Source organism: Ranitomeya variabilis, chromosome 5 (genome assembly GCF_051348905.1).
Source record: "Ranitomeya variabilis isolate aRanVar5 chromosome 5, aRanVar5.hap1, whole genome shotgun sequence".
NCBI classification, from domain to species: Eukaryota; Metazoa; Chordata; class Amphibia; order Anura; family Dendrobatidae; genus Ranitomeya; species Ranitomeya variabilis.
The window spans coordinates 173,391,273-173,408,913 of record NC_135236.1 but is presented as its reverse complement, the minus strand read 5'-3'; the positions used below and the strand labels follow the sequence as shown (position 1 = coordinate 173,408,913).

General features: G+C 47.7%; 1 protein-coding gene across 2 annotated transcripts in view; it reads left to right on the top strand.

The window, feature by feature from the left end:
- The first annotated feature begins 644 nt into the window (after nt 1-644).
- Nucleotides 645-17,641, top strand: part of IDH2 (isocitrate dehydrogenase (NADP(+)) 2) — a 39,014-nt gene continuing 22,017 nt past the window's right edge. Inside the window, exons 1-3 of one of the 2 annotated variants that reach the window (XM_077263526.1) lie at nt 645-1,033; nt 12,880-12,971; nt 16,408-16,573. In XM_077263526.1, coding sequence (XP_077119641.1) covers nt 925-1,033; nt 12,880-12,971; nt 16,408-16,573 — 367 coding nt within the window. In that variant the 5' untranslated portion in view covers nt 645-924. Of the gene's footprint in view, nt 1,034-11,117; nt 11,249-12,879; nt 12,972-16,407; nt 16,574-17,641 lie in introns of those variants that run through there. The other variant, XM_077263527.1, reaches the window with a different exon arrangement.

Here is a 17,641-nt window from a genome sequence, read left to right as displayed (position 1 = left end):
GTCGGGACCATCATTTTGTGTGTGGGGGACTATGTGGGCCATCATACTGTGTTAGGGTCACTGTGGGGGTATCATAATTGTTGTGGGGGGTATTGTAGGGCATCATACAGTGCGTGTCGAGGGTAATGTGGAGAAATTCACTGTGAGGTATATTATTGTGTATGGGGCACTTTGTTGGCATCATACTTCATGGTGACCATGAAAGGGGGTTTGTTAGTGTGTGGGAACACTACGGGGCTTCAATAGGTGAAATATTACTTTGTAAGGGCTGCAAAATTGCGGGATATGCTCTTCTGTGAGCCGCAGAATATTATTTTCCTTTTTTGGGAGAGAGCGGGGCCCAATTAGGACTTCTGCAATGGGGCCCCATGATTTCTATGTACGGCGCCCCCTGGTCAAAATGCTCACTTGTCTAATAACTGTGCAGTGTATATAGCACCATGTTTTATAACATTTATTAATAGGACACCTATTATAAGTGGGGGTCACCATTTGACATTGTGCCTTATGACACTGGTAATTACAATGGTGACTTACTGCGTTTGTACATGGGGCCAGAGATAGCGGCCGCAGCTGCAGGCAGTGCACTGGCACAGGACTTTGTGTCCGGCAGCAGAGGGGTTACAGCGCGGCACAGGGGCGGAGCTACGATTCTCCACAGTCCCGCAGTGAAGGAGTTACCGCGCCACCTGACCGGCGCGTGAGAAACGAATGAATGAAAAGTGGAGCATGCTCGCTGCCGGCCCCGCCCCCTGCCGTCAGTGACGTCATGCTAGCTATAAATTGCCGCGATGCTGACGTGTGCGCCCTTGAAGCCGGGCGGTTTGGGGGGTGAAGAGTGGTGCGAAGTATCGGCCCTGCGGTTTCTCCGGTGCACCCCCATTCTTGTGACCGTCTTCCCGTCTCTCCCTGTTCTACGGAAATATGGCCGGCTACCTGCGAGCTGTCACCTCCATCTGCAAGTCCTCCGCGGCAGTGCTGGGCAAAAACCCCGCGGCCCTCGCCCCCGCCCTCACCCAGCAGCAGAGGAACTGTGAGTGCGGCCGCCGGGGGCTTCCGTCCTGCAGCGCTGGGGGGAGGGGATGCGGCCCCATTGTCTGCTGCTGTCCGTGCTCCGTGTATGGCCGGCTGTGCAGGAGCCCGAAATATCCGTCCTGTGGCGGGGAGGCGCGTAGCCTGCGGCCTGCAGCGCTCTGCGGAGGATGCTGCCGGGGGACCGGACACCGGGGCATGGGTGACCTTCATCGGTGACCTAGATCCGTGCACCCGGCAGTGAGGAGCGGAGTCCCCGCCTATGGGGGTCTGATCATGGGGGGCGCACTGCGCGTGTACCGCTGTGCTCTGTGTAAGGAGATGCTGCAGGGTTTGTGGGAGGGGGGCACAGTGCAGATGGTATGCTCTGCCCCGGGATTATGGGGAGGAGGGGGGCACAGTGCAGATGGTATGCTCTGCCCCGGGATTATGGGGAGGAGGGGGGCACAGTGCAGATGGTGTGCTCTGCCCCGGGATTATGGGGAGGAGGGGGGCACAGTGCAGATGGTATGCTCTGCCCCGGGATTATGGGGAGGAGGGGGGCACAGTGCAGATGGTGTGCTCTGCCCCGGGATTATGGGGCGGAGGGGGGCACAGTGCAGATGGTATGCTCTTCCCCGGGATTATGGGGAGAAGGGGGGGGCACAGTGCAGATGGTGTGCTCTGCCCCGGGATTATGGGGCGGAGGGGGGCACAGTGCAGATGGTATGCTCTTCCCCGGGATTATGGGGAGAAGGGGGGGGCACAGTGCAGATGGTGTGCTCTGCCCCGGGATTATGGGGAGGAGGGGGGCACAGTGCAGATGGTATGCTCTTCCCCGGGATTATGGGGAGAAGGGGGGGGCACAGTGCAGATGGTGTGCTCTGCCCCGGGATTATGGGGAGGAGGGGGGGGCACAGTGCAGATGGTATGCTCTGCCCCGGGATTATGGGGAGGAGGGGGGCACAGTGCAGATGGTATGCTCTGCCCCAGGATTATGGGGAGGAGGGGGGCACAGTGCAGATGGTATGCTCTGCCCCGGGATTATGGGGAGGAGGGGGGGGGCACAGTGCAGATGGTATGCTCTGCCCCGGGATTATGGGGAGGAGGGGGGCACAGTGCAGATGGTATGCTCTGCCCCAGGATTATGGGGAGGAGGGGGGCACAGTGCAGATGGTATGCTCTGCCCCGGGATTATAGGGAGAAGGGGGGGGCACAGTGCAGATGGTATGCTCTGCCCCGGGATTATGGGGAGGAGGGGGGGGCACAGTGCAGATGGTATGCTCTGCCCCGGGATTATGGGGAGGAGGGGGGGGCACAGTGCAGATGGTATGCTCTGCCCTGGGATTATGGGGAGGGGGGCACAGTGCAGATGGTGTGCTCTGCCCCGGGATTATGGGGAGGAGGGGGGGGCACAGTGCAGATGGTGTGCTCTGCCCCGGGATTATGGGGAGGAGGGGGGGGCACAGTGCAGATGGTATGCTCTGCCCCGGGATTATGGGGAGGAGGGGGGGGGCACAGTGCAGATGGTATGCTCTACCCCGGGATTATGGGGAGGAGGGGGGGGGGGCACAGTGCAGATGGTATGCTCTGCCCCGGGATTATGGGGAGGAGGGGGGCACAGTGCAGATGGTGTGCTCTGCCCCGGGATTATGGGGAGGAGGGGGGCACAGTGCAGATGGTATGCTCTGCCCTGGGATTATGGGGAGGGGGGCACAGTGCAGATGGTATGCTCTGCCCCGGGATTATGGGGCGGAGGGGGGCACAGTGCAGATGGTATGCTCTTCCCCGGGATTATGGGGAGAAGGGGGGGGCACAGTGCAGATGGTGTGCTCTGCCCTGGGATTATGGGGCGGAGGGGGGCACAGTGCAGATGGTATGCTCTGCCCTGGGATTATGGGGCGGAGGGGGGCACAGTGCAGATGGTATGCTCTGCCCCGGGATTATGGGGAGGAGGGGGGCACAGTGCAGATGGTATGCTCTGCCCCGGGATTATGGGGCGGAGGGGGGCACAGTGCAGATGGTATGCTCTGCCCCGGGATTATGGGGAGGAGGGGGGCACAGTGCAGATGGTATACGTCGTTTGGACCAGTAGTAGGTCTTTATCACACTGCAGATGTAATGCTCTGCCCTGTAATAAGTGGCGCTCTGCAGATGGCCAGGCTTCCCAGGAGGCATACTGCTGATGGCATGCACGGTCATATCTGCAGAGTGCCCCCTATTACACCACATGACATCTACACCATAGTGTTATACCGCTTGGCCTAAAATCTGTAGAATGCCCTTGTTACAGAGCCCAGTCTTATCTGCCAGGTGCCCCCAATAATGGGACACAGCGAAATGCTCTTTATAGGGGGCTTTCTGCAGCTGGTTCTCAATTACTGCGCACCACACTTGTACTGCTGTACCCCAGGACAGAAGGAACTCTGCAGATATAACCTGGGGCGTGAGGCTGATGGAGCCCTGTATGGGGAGCCCACCAGAGTTCTTCCCGAGGTGTAGAAGACTTTGTAATGGGGTCATGGGCTCTACCTGTTTTGGTGGTCCTCCTTCAGTGATGGCACATAGCTGTAGGAGCAGTCGGGCCGTCCCCCTCGTGTACTGTAAGGACAGGGCCGATTGGACGATTTCCCCCCTGTGATTTCACTAGTGGTTGTTGCATCCAACATGTGTTCGGCTCGCGCCATAATTCGTGTTCTTGGACATGTGTGCTGTGCGGCAGCTCGCGGTACCTGTGCTTTGTAACTTCTGGTGGTATCTAATTACCTTAATTGTGCAGGAACACTGATGACTGGGTGTTACTGAAGTTGGGCCCCATCAGAAAAATTGACATTTGCCCATAAATAACGTCAACAAAGTTTGGAGACTAATAATCGCTGTGGACAAGTGTGATCTGTTCTTCAATCGACTTGCACATCTATAGTTTGTGCCTGAGGATCTGGACGGCTGTATGGCTACTGCAGTATGGCCGTGCTCTGTAATGTTCCTCTCCTGGTGCCACTTCAGTCTTTGCCGGCCGGTGCTGGTATCGGATTCCTCATGGCATGTGACTGAACGTCAGATGGAAACTATTCCGAGTTTACACAGTGCCGGTCTGGTAACTGCAGCCCAGGGTCCTGCTGTATACAGGTGCTGATACTGTGCAGTCGACAGATTGAGGTTTCCTGCAGAGTATCTGTTCTGGCAGTGACATTTGACCCATTTGACCTTCACAGCCTGACATGGTGGTGCCAAGTCCTCACCATATGGTGGTGACAGAACTGGGCAGAGGTGCTAAATAGTGTCTGTCTAAATGGATCTGATACACAAGATGCCAACATGTGATCCAGACTTCAGAGAAGCATTTCACAGAATTACGGTATATGTAAAGATTGGCTGGTGGTAGACTATATAATTACTCTGCATGTTGCACCCACTCAATCCGAAGTCAAAGTTGCCCTAATGTGGTGGGGTGACTGTATTGCCCTAGTCTGATGTCTGACATTGTCCTTTCAGAAGTGGCTGGTGTGAAGTTTTTAAAACTGAAGTTTTTGGACACTTCTTCTTCTGATGTGTGCTCTGCAGAATTCTTATGCCATGGAGGAAACAAATATGCAGTTGTCTGAGGACTAGACTTGTGTTGGTGGTTGTGTAGGAGTGATTGTTTAAAATGTTGGCTCTAATGCTGGTTTGTGTCTCCAGAATACTAACTAGCTGGCGGTGACACCATGGGAACTGCTGTCCTGCAGCTTCTTAACATTGTATTTCTGGTTGTCACAGCAAATGGAACGCATGCTCTGATCAGGTTGTCACTATGGTCTGGTGCAAGGTTTATTGAAAATTCAGTCGCTGTCCTTGATCCAGTAGAAAGCAGGCCTAGTTTACTTAAAAATTTCTGACTGGAGTCCCGACGATTTTGATGGCACAATATTGGATTGTAGTAGGTTTGTGAACCACCTGAGGGGGGGTCCATTCATCGTCCGGAAGTAAGTTTTATCATATGCCCTTGGGTTCTAGAAGAGTTTGGCATGCTATGTAAATCCCTCCTGGCCTCTGACAAGTCCTTGGTAGAATATGGGAATGTTACAACTGCAAAGCTTTGTAGAGTACAGTGGAACGGTTTAGTGATTTACCATGTCGTATTTTGAAGGACACTTCAGGATCATCTCTGGTTATGGGAGCAGAACTGTTCTCGCTCCTGCGTCCTGACCTGCTCACCACCTTCAAGTCTACAATACACTTTCTCCAGGAAGCACTTCAGCAATTTACTGTTCAGAATAATCTGGACAGGCTTAGTTAGAACTTGTCCTTGGAGGGAGATCCTGGAGGTTGATGTAGAGGACAGACCTGAAGCTTACACGGACGGCGTCAAAGCCAGGAATGTGGTCAGACTGGCTTCTAAGTCCAGTGCTGATAGTGTTGGGTTCAACACTTGTCAGACACTAAGAAATGCTTAATTTCTCCGAGGTCAGTCCATCCAGGACTGTAAATGTAAGTTTCCGAGAACATTAAATAAAGCACCCTAGGAAAATCACAAGTGTCAGATTTGGCCTATCTCTGAACAGCTGCTGCTTCCTTCGCTTGCCTAGTTTGCTGACGCTGGCTATTTTTGTTTGAGATTTTCCTCTTCTGATGTGATCAGATTAAATGTCATACTCTGGAGCTTTCTGCTGCCTCTTTAGGACTAGTGTGGGGTAAACCAGACTAATGCAGTGTGTTTATTATATTCTTCCATCTGAGTAGGTTATTGGTACTAGATCAGCAAAGCTGTTTTGTTTTTTTTTTTGTTTTGTTTTTTTTTTGTTCCTGCATTCGACTCCATTTTATATATACTGTGTATATGGATAACCATGCTTTTATATATCTAACTTGCAGGCATCAAATGTGTAGAATAAACTTTATATATAACTAGACCTACACACTACTGCTGGACAACTGTTTCCTTTGATGGCAATCTTTTGTCGAGCATTCATTGCTCGCGGTCATGTGATCTTCTATGCTGTAGGAGTATTCCGCATGTATGTGAAAGCATGGGAGCCTGGATATGGCCTAGTGCTTGTGTATTGTATCCATCAAGGGTAGTGCTTGTGTATTGTATCCATCAAGGGTACAAGTACACTAATGTCTGACCTGCACATCCACTGTCCCACTGAACTGACATAGGAAAGGGCTCAGAACCTCTTTATTCTAATGTAATAAGGCTCAACAGGCAATTCTGTAGTTTCACAAACGGATCACAACAGCTATTCCATCACTGATTTTACAAGCTGCATAGTCACATGCTGTCAGTTGATGTGCTCACTATTCCTAGGAGTGACAGCAGTATATAAATGTTTGGCCTAAAACAAATATGTACATGTCCTTTACATGACTTTCTGCAGAATATTTCATAGCTGGTCTCTAGACGAAGTCAGACTTTGCATTGCACCATTAAACTACACTGTGTTCCAAATTATTATGCAAATAATATTTCCTCACATTTTCTCTGAATTGCAGTCATTGTTATTTTCCAGTCATCTACTAGTCTAGTATAATTGCAATGTTTTGGAAAAAACTGCCTATGAAAACAGTATCTTTTTAAAAAAAAAATAAACACTCAAAATGCATGTTCCAAATTATTATGCACAGCAGAGTTTTCAACCTTTTTTTTTTTTTTATTTTGAACAAAAAAATGGTCAATTGTGAAGTTCTAAGCATTATCAGCTTATTACAAAATGAAATCAAACAGTTTTCAAGTGAAAACTTTATTCTAGGTGATGTTACATTTGCACATAGGACCCCTTGTTCAAAAGAAGCTTCTGAACTCTCTCGTCCATGGAATTTGTCAGTTTTTGGATGGTTTCTGCTTCAATTGTTTTGCATGTGGCCCGAATACCCTCCCAGAGCTGTTGCTTAGATGTGAACTGCCTCCCGCCATCATAGACACTCCTTTTGATGATGCTCCAGAGGTTCTCAATGGGGTTGAGGTCAGGGGAAGATGGTGGCCACACCATAAGTTTGTCCTCTTTTATGCCCATAGCAGCCAGAGATGCAGATGTGTGTTTTGCAGCATGAGATGGTGCATTATCATGCATGAAAATGATCTTGCAGCGGAAAGCACGGTTCTTCCTCTTGAACCATGGCAGGAAGTGTTGTTTTAGAAACTCCACATAGATTATGGAGTTCATCTTTACCCCTTCAGGGATCATAAAGGGGCCAACAATCTCTCTCCCCATGATTCCAGCCCAAAACATTACTCCACCTCCTCCTTGGCGCCTTAGCCGTATTTTCATGGGGTGTCCATCAACCAGCCATCCTCCACTCCATCCATCTGGACCATCGAGCGTTGCACGGCACTCATCGGTGAACAAAACAGTTTGGAAGTCAGTCTTCATGTATCGTTTGGCCCACTGGAGCCGTTCTGCTTGTTGCAGTGGATAGAGGTGGTCGACAGGATGGCTTGCGCACAGCTGCAAACCTCTGAAGGACCCTGCATCTTGTTGTTCTGGGGACGTTGGCGGCACCAGCAGCTTCAAAAACTTGTCTGCTACTATGACAAGGCATTTTTGCAGCTGCTCTTTTAACCTTACGCAATTGCCTGTTGGAAAGAGTCCTCAATTTTTCCTTATCAGCACGCACATGTGTGCTGGGAATCAGCTACATACTTCTTGATTGTGCGATGATCACAATGAAGTGTCTTGGCAATGTTGATTGTAGTCATGCCTTGACCTAAATACTCCACAATTTGTTGCTTCTCAGCAGCTGACACATCCTTTTTCATTCCCATTTTGGCAAAAAATGTAGGCTGCTTAATAATGTGGAACAGCCTTCTTTAGTAGTCTTGCCTTTATTTGGACACACCTGCCAAACTAATTTGCACAGGTATCTGCAATTGCTTTCAGTGATATAAAGAGCCCTGACACACATCACCATCAATGAGTTTAAATGACAAACAAAAAAATTCTAACCTTATCACTCCTAAACTCTTTGTGCATAATAATTTGGAACAGTGTATGCACTACTCCCCATAATTGTATACAGTAGATGTCATGTTAGACTAGCTTCATGTACTCCATATGTTGCTGTCCTAGGTTGGAAGGTAGTTCTGCCTACAATGGAATTTAAGTTTTCACTGTTCTTTAATTGGGTAGTAACAACAGTCTTGAGAATGCAGAGGATATGTAACAAACATACTACCCTCTTCCTATTGTACCAGGCACCTCTGCAGTCTGAGGTGGCTGGCATCCTAGGTAAGGAGCAGCACTTGCAAGCAAGTGCTCAGTCTGGCCGGACAGCGGGCAGTCTGGCCGGACAGCGGGCAGTCTGGCCGGACAGCGGGCAGTCTGGCCGGACAGCGGGCAGTCTGGCCGGACAGCGGGCAGTCTGGCCGGACAGCGGGCAGTCTGGCCGGACAGCGGGCAGTCTGGCCGGACAGCGGGCAGTCTGGCCGGACAGCGGGCAGTCTGGCCGGACAGCGGGCAGTCTGGCCGGACAGCGGGCAGTCTGGCCGGACAGCGGGCAGTCTGGCCGGACAGCGGGCAGTCTGGCCGGACAGCGGGCAGTCTGGCCGGACAGCGGGCAGTCTGGCCGGACAGCGGGCAGTCTGGCCGGACAGCGGGCAGTCTGGCCGGACAGCGGGCAGTCTGGCCGGACAGCGGGCAGTCTGGCCGGACAGCGGGCAGTCTGGCCGGACAGCGGGCAGTCTGGCCGGACAGCGGGCAGTCTGGCCATACAGTTTGGGACTACTCTATAGCTGAGCTGCTGGTCCATACAATCAGTATTCAGGAGCACACCAACCCCTGAAGGTTTTTTTTTTTTTACGGGTTGTCCGATGCCTTTTATAAATATCTATCTTTAAAGGGAACCTGTCATATAAAGAGCACTTAATTTTTGTTGCAGGCATTTCTCCTGCAGAATCTATCAACCAGCAACACTGCAGTCACATATCGCAGATTGTCACCACTGTCCACTGATTACGTCCTGTTTAAGGGAAAGAGAAGTAATTGCTGCTTCTGTCCCTGCCACCACAATCTTCAGTAAAGGAAAAACACAGACCTCAGAAGCACAACCTCAGAAGGTGCTCACGTAGGGCTCCACACCATACATGTATAATAAAGAAAACTTGGCACTCAACTTCTAGAATGTTTTTGGATTTTTTAGTGCAGCCAGAAAATAGATGTTTCGGCCTCACTGGCCTTCATCAGTAACTATAAGTGAAAAAATATGTACAGAATGATTGACAATGAAAATATCATATCAAAGAAATTACAACCAAAACATAAAGTATATACAGGATTGGGCAATCTAGAGAAGGAATAATGTAGACATAGGGTCTTGTCAGAATTGAATTATCAGATCCATTTAATGTGGCATGAAATTATCATTAAATTGCACAAAATAATGTTATAAACAAATGAGAATAATATCTGGTGGAAAAAATGAGGGGACATACCGGACTGCAGTATAGTGGCTAATCGCGTTCAGTGCGATAATAGGAGTGACACTATAGTCTATGAAGGTAAATAAGCGGAGGGAAGAACACCAGGCTATATATGAAAAAAGGGTCACAGTGAAAATTTTGTTTTTAAAAAAGGTGGCCTACCACTTTAAATATGTCGGGCTCGCTGTTCATGGAGCCTGAGATAGTACCTAGTAAGAAAAAGACTAGCCATAAAATTCAGCCCAAACCAGTGCAAGTGAAAATTGCGGTATAGAAGGGGTTTAAGAGCTCGGGTGGGTGGGGGTGCTGGCGTGCAGTCATCAGCGACACAGTATCCACTGCTGGTCAGCTGAGTGTGACTGGGTGGGGAGCGCTAGAAGTAAGGAAGTGGCGGGACTAACTCCTAGCTAGGACCAATGGCACAGTGGGAAGTAAGAGCTTGTGTTCCACATGCGTTTCCAGGTAATTGAATTGGACCGAATTTTATGGCTAGTTTTTTGTTTTTTTTTTATACTGGTTACAGTCTTATACAGGCTCCATGCCCAGCGCCTAGTGCATGACCAGACATATTTAAAATGGTAAGCTTTTAATTTTTAATTTTTTTTTTTTCACTGTGACCCACATTAAATGGATCTGATTCTTCAATTCTGACATGACCCGATGTCTAGATTATTCCTTGTCACTCTAGATTGCCCAATCCTGTATTTACTATATTTGTTTTTGTTGTCTTTTCTTTGATATATTTTCATTGTCAATCATATTCTGTATATATTTTTTCACTTAGTTACTGATGAAGGCCAGTGAGGCCGAAACATCTATATTTTCTGGCTGCATTAAAAAAATCCCCAAAAATATTCTAGATGTTGAGTGCCAAGTTTTTATTATACCTCCAATCTTCAGTGGCTGCTGACAGTCCCTGCTTCTGACACCGCGGTCTTTCCCTGAAACAAATTGTCAGGGGGTGGTGATGTAAGCAGGGTGAGTGATGCCCATGGACTATTTGTTTCAGTGAAAGAGGTGGCAGTGTCAGAGGTTTGATGTTGTAGCTGGTGAGATCAGAAGCTGTGGTCAGTACGTCATCACCGCTACCAAAACCTGACGTTTTCAGATGACGGCAGTGTCATGCTGTAGGAAGTGACCGCACTGCTGCCTTCAGATGTCCTGTTTCAGTGGAGATTATAGAAGCTTCGGAGAAGTTACTGCAGAGCTGGTCTCCTGTGACATCCAGTTTCAGACAACCCTAAAAGGAAAATGTTACAGGAAGTAAAGCGAATGGCTGTGTAGGGAGAATAGTTGGGAATTTTATAACGAAGCAAATTACAAAAGTGTTTGGGGATTACAGATACATATTTCTAAAAAATATTATAGGTAGCAGACAACCCATTTAAAGTGAATCTGTCACCAGTTTTGACATTGTGGTATTTGGTCCCATAAATACTTGCATATATTTTCTGCAACTATAGGTGTGGCTAAATACTAATACTAACATAGTCCACATACAGACTTTGAATACTTAAAGGGGTTGTTTCTTTGTTGAAACCCCTATTACAGGACAGCCATTGCATGATTGCTACAGATCCTGCTCACAAGACTACCAGCAATGTATTTTCCTATCTTTGGAAGATGTGACAGTGATGGTGGGTACATTATGTGGGTACATTGTGTTGTATTTCATGACTAGCATTCTGACGAATGCCTGTTTATTTAGGACTTGGACAGCAATGGCAATGATTCTCTACTCTGTGATGTGATGTGATGGTGGGCTCTAAGGATATTGGATTCCTTGATACATCTTTAAGGATTTTATCTATAGAAAGCTGTTGGCATCAAACCTCTATGGTATGGATATTTAGCATTGTTGTTCATATTCCACCTATATGGTCTAGGTAGTAAAGACTGGAGCCGCTGCAGCTCCAACACTGACTTGGAGAGATAGGCCTTGTTCACACTATCCTTTTTTTGCTGCGGATTTTTCAGCCGCGGATTTGGAAAAACCGCAGTGCAAAACCGCGGTGGTTTTCACTGCGTTTTTTTGTGCGGTTTCTACTGCGGATTCCACTGCGGGTTTCCAACTGCACTTTCCTATTGGTGCAGGTGGAAAACCGCTGCGGAATCCGCAGAAAGAATTGACATGCTACTTCTTTTTTTCCGCAGAAAATCCGCGCTGATTTTCAAGCGGAAAAACGCAAAGTGGGCACAGCGGTTTTTGTTTTCCATAGGGTAACATTGTACTGTACCCTGCATGGAAAACGGCTGCGGATCCGCAGCTGCAAATCCGCTGCGGATCCGCAGCAAAAAACGCAAAGTGTGAACATAGCCATAAGCTTTTGTAGGAAACAGGAGTAAGGCAGCTAGATTTAATCTACATGAAACCCATTTCCAGAATATTTGGTAAATACAAGCTTGTAACTGTGTAAAGGGAATTAATGTCCAAAAATCACTTTTTGAACTGCAGTTTTGCTGATGCTTTTTCTAGTGTTGTAAAATGAACACCCAATAATTAGTGGGACACCTCTGCTTCTGTGTATGCAACTGAAGTTTTGAACATTAATTTGTCCATTCCAAAAAGAGAAGGCAATGTCAGTGTGAATGTTGCTGAAGTCTGTAACCTTAAAATTGCAATATGCACCTATATGAACACAACAAAAAGTGCCACTCCTGATAACGGACTTGGGTCTGACAATTAGACAGTGATTAGACAGAAGACACAAGTGTCCCATGCTGCTGTTTTGTCCTGTGGTTTGACAATCTGTCATTGGATGGTGTCTCCAAGGCAATGTGCACAAAGCCCCAGTCAAAAACAGAATTGAGGATGATTTATAAGCCAGGAAATTCTCTATGTATTAAACATACAATGTATCAGTCCAGCAATGTATGAGCTTTATATTAAAGCTGGAATATCCCCATAAGGCTTCTTTCACACTAGCGTCGGGCTCGGCCCGTCGCTGTGCGTCGGGCCGAGGTTCCCGACGCTAGCGTTGTCTCCGCTGCACAACGGGGGCAGCGGATGCATTTTTCCAGCGCATCCGCTGCCCTATTGTGAGGTGCGGGGAAGTGTGGGGAGGTGGGGGCGGAGTTCCAGCCGCGCATGCGCTGTCGGAAAAAGCGAACCGTCGTGAGCAAAAAACATTACATGTAGCGTTTTTTGCTCCCGACGGTCCGCCACTGCACGACGCATCCGTCGCACGACGGGTGCGACGTGTGGCAATCCGTCACAATGCGTCGCTTCATGTTAATCAATGGTGAAAAAACGCATCCTGCAAACACTTTTGCAGGATGCGTTTTTTCGGCAAAATGACGCATTGTGACGGAATGCAGTTAACGCTAGTGTGAAAGTAGCCTAAGGCTTTAGCTTGCACTAAATGTACATGAGCAGCTTATTAAAGGATTTCCTGGCTAGCATGTCTTCTGCTTCAGCCTTGGTTGACTTCTATAATTATATCACCCGTGTTTTTTCATCCATTTTGTAGATGCAGACAAACGTATCAAGGTGGCTAATCCAGTGGTGGAAATGGATGGGGATGAGATGACCCGTATTATCTGGGAGTTTATCAAGGAAAAGGTACAATAATTGTGTGCAATGTTGGCCCAGGGTCTGACACCCAGCACTCCTGTTGGTCAGTGGTTACTGGTGGCAGCTGGAAATACTTGCAGAGCTGCTCAGTCTACTGGTAGTGGCTGCTGCAGGGTACTGCACCCCCACCTCCTATACCAATTAATGGGCAGCAGATGTGTAGTGCCCTGCACCAACCACTACAAGTAGCAGCTTTGCAAGTGAGTACTTCCAATAACAGCTGATCAGTAGTGGTGCTGGGTGTCAGACCCCAGCAGATCAGACATTGACCTATCCTAAGGGTAGATCAATGTAAAAGTAGTGGGCAACCTCTTTTAATCAGCTTCTTATTTCAGTGCTTTTGCCAAACGTGTCCTGTTCAGCTGACTGCACAATATACCACTGCCTTTATAGTTTGTCATACATATTACACAGCTGCTGTATCTGTAGGACGGATTGGCCATCTTCTATGGGGTGTCACACACCCAATCCTCCTTCGTGCTCACAGTAGATGAGGGGTACCTGGCAGTGACTTGCTCCCCTCTTTCAGACAGGTATCAGCCTGCCAGCTTCCTAAGATACATGGCTAATTTTACACCAACTACAACAGTCCTTAACCAGGCCCAAAGTGCAGACAACTGGTCATTAGGCAGAGCACTGTCTAGGCGAGGGGTCCCCAACCTTTCTTACCTTGAGAGCCACATTCTGCTATGAAAGTTGGTCGAGTGCCACATTGTAGTACAGTGTATAGTGTCAGTGTACAGGTAACAGTCACCAGTGACGTCTCTAGGTGAAGTTCTTCATGTTTGCTTTTCATCTTCATCCAGCACAGACCGCCGTCACTACTTCCTGCCAGGGCTTGTCTCTGCAGGAAATAAGTTATCTAGAGCTCCGCTTGCAGAACACATTACTTTTTTTCCCCAAAATTATAAACTACACCAGATGAAGAAATAAAGTCGACAGTGTTGGTCTGCACAGTAACAGGACCGCCTCCCCCATTTAAAACACTATCCTCAAAATACCTCACTACAGTAATATCCCCCATCGTGGCCCCCATGTGTCTCATTCCTTGCTCCAGCCATATGTTCTCCCATCCTGCCTCCATGTGATGCCCCATGATCCTGCCTCCATGTGATGCCCCATGATCCTGCTCCATCCGTCTTCATTCTGCCCGTTTCTCCCATCCTGCCGCCGTGTCTCCATTCTGCCTTGTCTCCATTCTGCCCTCCCCGTGTCTCCATTCTGCCCCTAAAAAACAAAGACAAAAGCAACTTTCTTCTTACCTTGCCACGCTCCTGCGGTGGTGAACTCTCCAGACGTCTCAAGTGTGCACTTGCTGGTGAACGACAATAACGTCATGCGCCGGCGAAGTGCGCCCTGACGTCAGCTGCCAGCCTCGGATTGGCTGGTGGCTTTAACTCTCGGACGCAGGTTCAGTTACTGCATGGAGCAGAAACCTGCCGCTGGGACCCAATCAGCAGAAGAGACAGGGCCCGATATGGGCCTCCTCTGCTGATCAGGCCCCATACAGGTCCTTCTCAAAAAATCAGTATATATGGTGTAAATTTCATTATTTACCATAATGTAATGATTACAATTAAACTTTCATATATTATAGATTCATTATCCACCAACTGAAATTTGTCAGGTCTTTTATTGTTTTAATACTGATGATTTTGGCATACAACTCCTGAAAACCCAAAAAACCTGTCTCAATAAATTAGCATATTTCACCCGACCAATCAAATAAAAGTGTTTTTTAATACCAAACAAAAAAACCATCAAATAATAATGTTCAGTTATGCACTCAATACTTGGTCGGGAATCCTTTGGCAGAAATGACTGCTTCAATGCGGCGTGTCATGGAGGCAATCAGCCTGTGACACTGCTGAGATGTTATGGAGGCCCAGGATGCTTCAATAGCGGCCTTAAGCTCATCCAGAGTGTTGGGTCTTGCGTCTCAACTTTCTCTTCACAATATCCCACAGATTCTCTATGGGGTTCAGGTCAGGAGAGTTGGCAGGCCAATTGAGCACAGTAATACCATGGTCAGTAAACCATTTACCAGTGGTTTTGGCACTTCATCTCCATAAAGCATTTCAGCCGATAGAAGCATGAAGTGCTCCAAAATCTCCTGATAGCTAGCTGCATTGACCCTGCCCTTGATGAAACACAGTGGACCAACACCAGCAGCTGACATGGCACCCCACACCATCACTGACTGTGGGTACTTGACACTGGACTTCAGGCATTTTGGCATTTCCTTCTCCCCAGTCTTCCTCCAGACTCTGGCACCTTGATTTCCGAATGACATGCAAAATTTGCTTTCATCAGAAAAAAGTACTTGGCACCACTTAGCAACAGTCCAGTGCTGCTTCTCTGTAGCCCAGGTCAGGCGCTTCTGCTGCTGTTTATGGTTCAAAAGTGGCTTTACCTGGGGAATGCGGCACCTGTAGCCAATTTCCTGCACACGCCTGTGCACGGTGGCTCTGGATGTTTCCACACCAGACTCAGTCCACAATCTTCCTCAGGGTCCGGTCACCTCTTCTCGTTGTACAGCGTTTTCTGCCACATTGTTTCCTTCCAACAGACTTACCATTGAGGTGCCTTGATACAGCACTCTGGGAACAGCCTATTTGTTGAGAAATTTCTTTCTGGGTCTTACCCTCTTGCTTGAGGGTGTCAATGATGGCCTTCTTGACATCTGTCAGGTCGCTAGTCTTACCCATGATGGGGGTTTTGAGTAATGAACCAGGCAGGGAGTTTTTAAAAGCCTCAGGTATCTTTTGCATGTGTTTAGAGTTAATTAGTTGATTCAGAAGATTAGGGTAATAGGTCGTTTAGAGAACCTTTTCTTGATATGCTAATTTATTGAGACAGGTTTTTTGGGTTATCAGGAGTTGTATGCCAAAATCATCAGTATTAAAACAATAAAAGACCTGACAAATTTCAGTTGGTGGATAATGAATCTATAATATATGAAAGTTTAATTGTAATCATTACATTATGGTAAATAATGAAATTTAACACTATATGCTAATTTTTTGAGAAGGACCTGTACACCAGTCAGGGCAGTAATGCCCTGGTGCGCGGGTCACTGCTCTATAGAAGCCACAGTAACTACTTTTGCGAGATTTGTGAAGTCTCGCAAGACTTCAATAGAGCACAGTGACCCGTGCCACTGCGCAGGCGTGAATGCAGTCAGTGATTGACATACATACACATGAGGGGCGGCATATTACCATCGGCGGGGCGGGTATTACAGGTGGTGGGGTGGCTCCCTGGGGACTTAACACAATCTTCTTCCTGGTGACCGTTGGCGAGCCACATTTCAGGAGCAGGCGAACCACATGTGGCTCGCGAGCTACAGGTTGGGGACCCCAGGTCTAGGCTAACGGCAACTTGATGCTTGCATTTAACTCTTAACTTCTTTTTTTTTTTTCAGTTGATCCTATCTAATGTTGATGTTGAGCTAAAATACTTTGATCTTGGACTTCCATACCGTGACCAAACCAATGACCAGGTCACAATTGACTCTGCCTTGGCCACTAAGAAGTACAGTGTTGCTGTGAAGTGTGCCACCATCACTCCTGATGAGGCCAGAGTTGAAGGTAATAAACGTGTTTTATCTTAAGTCACTTGCTCCCTTTTTATTATGCCCTCATATTGGATTATTGCCACAGTAGAGAATTTCCAGGAAAGTGCGTCTTGAAGTGGGAGTGTGACCATTAGTACTTCCACTTTGAAAAAGGAAGATGCTTAATCTTGTGGCATTTCCTAAATTCTGTTTCCTGCCTTGTAACAGTGTCAATGGAGGGTTTTCCTTGTGAAAATTTAGCAGTAGGACTTTTATCTTAGACTGTATGATGGCCCACTCTACACTGCCTGCCATCCGCATTAATATCAATGATGTATACAGCCAGGTATCCTGTCAGACTGGGAGCTCTACCTGCTTTTTACAGGTTTGATTTGATTCATGTGATTAACTGGAAAATGTGGGATCTCCCATATGATAAATCCTCCGGAGTGGACAGCTCTAGGTCTTGGGGTGGCTTACAAGTGTGTTCTGTTAGCTGGTTTTATTTCAGTGGAAAACTTTGCCGGTCAAGTGACTAACGTTATTCATAGCTGGTTCTTTCCTACAAAGGTTCAGACTATTTTGCTTTGGTCCATTGAAAGCCGCCATAATTACTGCGGTTATTGTTGTGGGAGGACATTGTCTCCACACTCTGCATGATGTATGGCCAGTAGAAGCCTATGTTTTACTGTGGTAAATGCAGAGACGTGGCCTCGTATAACTACTGTAACACCAAGCTATCGTGGAGGAGTGATCCAGCTCACAGGATAAACCCACTGCCATTGCTAACATCAGGTTTTAGCCCAAGTCTCCTGTATTGTATCCCCCAGAACCAGCAGTGTTTGCCTCCTTTTCTCCACTAGCTGCATATCCACACTATGGCAGAGCATGTCCGCGCTCTGGGTTACAGGGTAACTGTAAGGAGGAGCTGAAAGAAAGTCCTTCTCTTTCCAGTACCAGACTATGGTCTGTGTTGAGATGGCAGCCTGACACCATTCGTAAACCATTGTGAATTGCCAATTAAAATGTACCCAAAATACCTCAATTGTTCCAGCTACAAAGCCGTTACGATCCTGGTACATACTCCGTTCCATCTGTGACC